This window comes from Eucyclogobius newberryi, unplaced genomic scaffold, assembly GCF_026437365.1.
Source record: "Eucyclogobius newberryi isolate DKJ021-1_F unplaced genomic scaffold, fEucNew1.0.hap1 SCAF_21, whole genome shotgun sequence".
NCBI lineage: Eukaryota > Metazoa > Chordata > Actinopteri > Gobiiformes > Gobiidae > Eucyclogobius > Eucyclogobius newberryi.
The window spans coordinates 7,181,044-7,185,936 of record NW_027315846.1 but is presented as its reverse complement, the minus strand read 5'-3'; the positions used below and the strand labels follow the sequence as shown (position 1 = coordinate 7,185,936).

The 4,893-nt window shown below is 43.0% G+C and overlaps 1 protein-coding gene across 1 annotated transcript; it reads right to left on the bottom strand.

Annotated features, from left to right (window-relative positions):
• Positions 1-757: 757 nt before the first annotated feature.
• LOC140370490 (leucine-rich repeat transmembrane protein FLRT2) lies at positions 758-4,004 on the bottom strand. The gene has a single exon (XM_072457654.1). It carries the CDS (start codon positions 3,627-3,629, stop codon positions 1,623-1,625), a length of 2,007 nt encoding a protein of 668 aa, XP_072313755.1. The 5' UTR covers positions 3,630-4,004; the 3' UTR covers positions 758-1,622.
• Between the last annotated feature and the right edge of the window lie 889 nt (positions 4,005-4,893).

The following is a 4,893-nucleotide window of genomic DNA, read 5'->3' as shown; positions in this document are numbered from 1 at the left end:
AAAAGTAAATTGTAACACACTGCACTATATTTTGTGACTTATTTTATCTTCTTTTTTTAGCCGTGACTTTTCAACGATGTACACGCCCCACTTCCACACAGAGCCTGTTCTATCATGTGCAGTATGAATGTGGAAAGTTGATCCGACAGCATGTGTGTCCTTGAGACGGCGGCGTGACACATCAATCATTCCACCTCCTGTAATAAATATAAATATATATATATATATACTTTGCCAAAGGAACCCACTGATATTTGCACTTCTTAACACACAGATTCTGCGTGTCAGGTGAGGCAGTGATGATATGGATAAGAACATTGCCAATTAGTTAAATGAAGTTTCTCCAAGTACTTGAAATCGTGTTATTTAATATTTTCTCACATTTAAACATTTGAATGTACAAAATCTGTTACGGCGTAGTCTTTTAGTCATTTATTTGATTCTTTTGTTGATGTGTCTTCTTGACTACGTTAGCTTCAGAATCAGACTCAGAGTAGGGCTGTAGTGACTAGTGCATGAATACGCTTCATTCAAACATGTCTCGGGTTGCTATGGCGATTTTTTGATAAGGTTACAAATAAATCGTCCCATTAGTAACATAGGTTTGATTAATGTCAGTGTAAGAATGAGATTAAAAGATAATTGACACTGCATAAATGTCAACAAAGCCATAAATATTCATGATGCCATGTTCTGTAACAGCTTTAACCCATCGCTGTACTTTTGAACAGTGGGGAAAATATCATAGACTGCTAAGTCATTTTGAAATATATTTTAATTAAATGTAATGAGATAAATAAATAACCAAGATCCACAGTTTCCCAACAATTCAGGTCAATGTATATACAATAAATTTGTGCAAATAAAACATGAATTCAAACAGACATTGTAAGCTGATCATTTCAAGGCACATATATTTACCATCACATTATTTTCTGAACACATTTTAAATGTACAAGGGGGTGGAAAGGTGGGTTATGTGCTTTTTTGCAGTTTGAGTCCATGCCACACCTTCTTTGGGCCTGCGGCAGACTCGATAAACCCGGGGCAGTGATTATGGGTGAGTCATGAAAAGCAGGTGCCCTCGTGCTGCTTTCGGTGAATGTTAAATGAGCGTGACCTTTAGATTTCCTTTTGAGGCAGAAGAGAAGTAATTTGCATAAATATATTTTGTCTCTCTTCTGTCTGACACAGGGTCTGATCATTAGCATTTTTATTAAATGTAGCTGTAATTAACCGGATGTGCCATATTAATTTGATGACTTGATTAAAACCTGTCCAGAGGATGTAAAAACTGCCCTCTAGTGGTCATTGTGCCTGTCTCCTCTCTTATTCATGGATCATGTTTAGCATTTCTCTATGTAGAACATATTACCTATGGCCACAGCGCATGTGAAAGATCAAATCAAAATCAAACAGAACTAGGGAGATGAAGAAATTAATTGTGATTAAAAAGGTCACAGAACTAAAACAGCACAGCTGCAGAAAGCAATAATTTATAAATCCAATATAGTTGTATAAAATATATTGTCCATTATAAATTACATTTTAAAGACACATGAGTTGAACTGGTATTAACACTGTACAGTGTCCATAAAGACAGTAAAAAGCTCTCTCAAGCGTCATGTGCGCGGATAGTCCGCTTCCTGAACATTGTTCTTGCAGTAAACTGTGCTGTTGTTCCCCAAGGGGCAGTCTCGGAAACCGATGCCCCCATTAGGGGTGTAAATAGGCTGAATGCGCAGCTCTCCCTTGAGGAGCTGCTCATTGTTGAGTGAGACAATCTGAAAGTTGGTCTCAGTCATTTCCAGGATAGAGTTATCCTTCTTTGTGCCTGCCTCACAGTAATCGTCTTTCCTGCGTCCGCGGTTGTATTTCCACGAGGTAGAGGACTTGGAGTGGCTCTTGTTGTGCATGTGCCAGCAGAAGATGCTGAGCAGCAGCACCAACACCACAATCACAGCGCCTCCGATGAGGCCGGCTAGCAGAAAAGGAGAGCCGGGCTCCGGCTGAGTGGCCTGCTCTGGTCCAGATGGCCTTTTGTTGTTGTCAGGGCTGAAGGAGGCGGCAGTGGTCAGGGCCTCGGTGCACACTGTGTCGTCTTTGGGCCGGTAGTTGTTGAATGCGTCCAGAGGAATCACACAGATCCTGTAGGTGGACTTAGGCTCCAGATTGGCCAGTCTGATGCCCCTGTGGTCCCCCCCCACAATCCTCTCCCTCACAGTCTCCCCTGTCAGGCTGGGACCCATCCGAGCCCATGTCACCTTAAAGGCAGTGACTGGAAAGGCAGCCACCCAGCTGACGTGGATAGCCGAGCCGTTCTGTATGGCAAAAGTGACCTGCAGACCCTCCCTGCGTGGGTCCTGGGGTCTTCTAGTCCTCAGTCCCCCCTCTCTGGTTGTGTATATGGGGTATAGAGTAGGATATGTGGGGAGGGGCTTTCTGAAGGAGGGGTTGATGAACTTGGTGACTAACGGGGCATGTGTTGACAGTGACGCAGGAGGAGTAGTCGTGGAGAGCGGACGAGGGGTCGCCTCTGTGCTCTGTGGGCACTGCACCAGCTCCTGTTCCAGCTCCCTGATCACCATGCCCCTGAATGCCTCGGGTTTGTGGCACATGAAGCCGCGCACGTTCAATGAGCCGGGCAGCGATTTCAGCCACGCCACCACCCATTTCATACTGCAGTCACACAGCCAAAGGTTGTTCCGAACTGTCAGCTGTCTCAGGCTGAGCAGGTCATCAAAGACTCCCTTTGTCAGCGACTGCAGCTGGTTGTTTGAAATATCCAACTTCTCCAGTCGGTGTAACCCCGCAAAGGCCTGCGCTGGGATGTGAGTCATCTGATTCTCCTGAAAATTTAGCTTAACTAGCACCTCCCCTGGGAGGAACGGGGGTGGGTACGTGAGAGAATTTCTCGCTAGAGACAACTCCCTCAACGTGCCCAGGTCCTGAAACGTCCCTGGTGCAATTCCCTCATCTGTCAAAAGATTTCCATCCAGCAGAAGGCGCTCCAGGCGAGTGACATTCTTAAAAGCTTCCTCTACAATCACCGCAATCCTGTTCTCGTCCAATCGCAGCTCTTTTACGGTTTCCGGAAGACCAATAGGCACGCTGCTCAGATGGTTTTTGGTGAGAAAGAGCATTTTCAAACTCACCGCTTCCTGGAACGCCCCTTCCTCCACTCCTACCGTCGATATCGAGTTATCATCCAAATGGAGCTCCTCCAACCACAGAAGCTGAGCCAGGGCTGCTCTCGAGATAGTCTGTATGTTGTTCTCCTGCAGGTGAACAACACGCACATTTTTCGGCAGATTTATGGGAAACTCATCTAGCTCGTTGCCATAGAGATACACCGTCTCCACTGAAGCCACGTGGTGGAGCTCCGAGGGAAAAGCAGCGTTATTGATTTGGTTGTTGTGGAGGTAGAGAGTCTTATAACCCTCCCCTATTCCCACAGGCACTGAGGTCAAGCTCCTCTCGTTGCAGTAAACAAAAGTGCGATCACAACGACACTCTTCGGGACACTGGGAGGCCCGGGAAAACTGGAGGTGCAGGCCAAGCAATATCAGTATCCATGGGCTTATGAGGGACAGCCAGTTTTTACTCCATAGACGCCACTGTATCTCCATTTCAGACAGAAAAAAATAGCAAATGTGGCAAGAAAGAATCAAAATCCAAGCAAGCAGTCATTGGATTTGAACAGTTAGAGCAGTCTCCAAAAAAGGGCCTTGAATAATCCCTTGGTAATTAGTTGGCTTAAGTGCTCCAACGCAAGAACAATGGTCTCATTTAGCAATATCCTTCACCAGCTACTGTCTCTGGTTTAGTTGGCGGAGATAACTGAGGTTCATTACATTTTTAGCCCTTTTTCTCCTGCTGGAAAAGGCTCTCCTCACTAGAAGCAAAGCGATGCAGTAGGATTATCTGTACATGGGGTTGGCTTCCTTGATCTTGTGCAATGCTTCTTCCAGGACAATAACGATGTGGTGGACATTTGGATCCGGAAATCTGTGTAAAATAAGAAAATAGATTAGATTTGGATTTGAACTTAAAACTGTTTTTGTTGCTTTTTTAACCATGTGAGTTGGATTGTTATAGATAGAGTGTTATCTATTTTGTGGTAGTTATAATTAACATACACAACGTACATAATGGGATTCAATAAGTTCACACTTGAAATCTTTTGATGAATTATTTATCTTTGAAAGGTATTTTGCAGCATGAACATTTTTATAAAGTTAGTGGTAAAAGCAGGGTTCAGGGTTGCAGTACTAGCAATAATAGTAGTAGTAGTAGTAGTAGTAGTAGTAGTAGTAGTAGTAGTAGTAGTAGTAGTAGTCGTAGTTGTGCACGTAATATTAAATTATGCCCGTAGGCATAAACTATACAGACCTTTAATCGGTGCCATTTAACACAAAAATAATTAAAATTTCTTCCTCCAAAGTCTGACTCAAAACCACATGTTTTTTCTGTGATTCAAAAACCCTCCCAACTAACTGACCATTTCCCACGACTCAATCTGTCGATCGTTTCATTAATTGCGGAGCCCTTTGCTGCAAAGTTTCAATGAAAATATTCTGTATTATTAGTAACATGATGGTGTGGTGATGGTGGTAACAAAAAACATTTTAATGTGTCATAATTAGTCTTTACTGAACAGACTAAAAGACCACTGTAGTAGTAGTAGTAGTAGTAGTAGTAGTAGTAGTAGTAGTAGTAGTAGTAGTGATAATAGTAGTTGTAGAGGTAGTAGTAGTCCTGGAAGTAGTGGTAGTAGAGATGGGATGTATTTGAAAAAATTATGTTGTTTTGGAGATATGCAAATTTAGAATATTGAGTATAACATCTTGATTATTATTATTATGAACTAGTAAAAGTAGTTTAGTGTAGTGT

What these genes read in the sequence shown, in the direction of transcription:
- LOC140370490 (XM_072457654.1), bottom strand. Translation starts at nt 3,629, where the DNA reads ATGGAGATACAGTGGCGTCTATGGAGTAAAAACTGGCTGTCCCTCATA.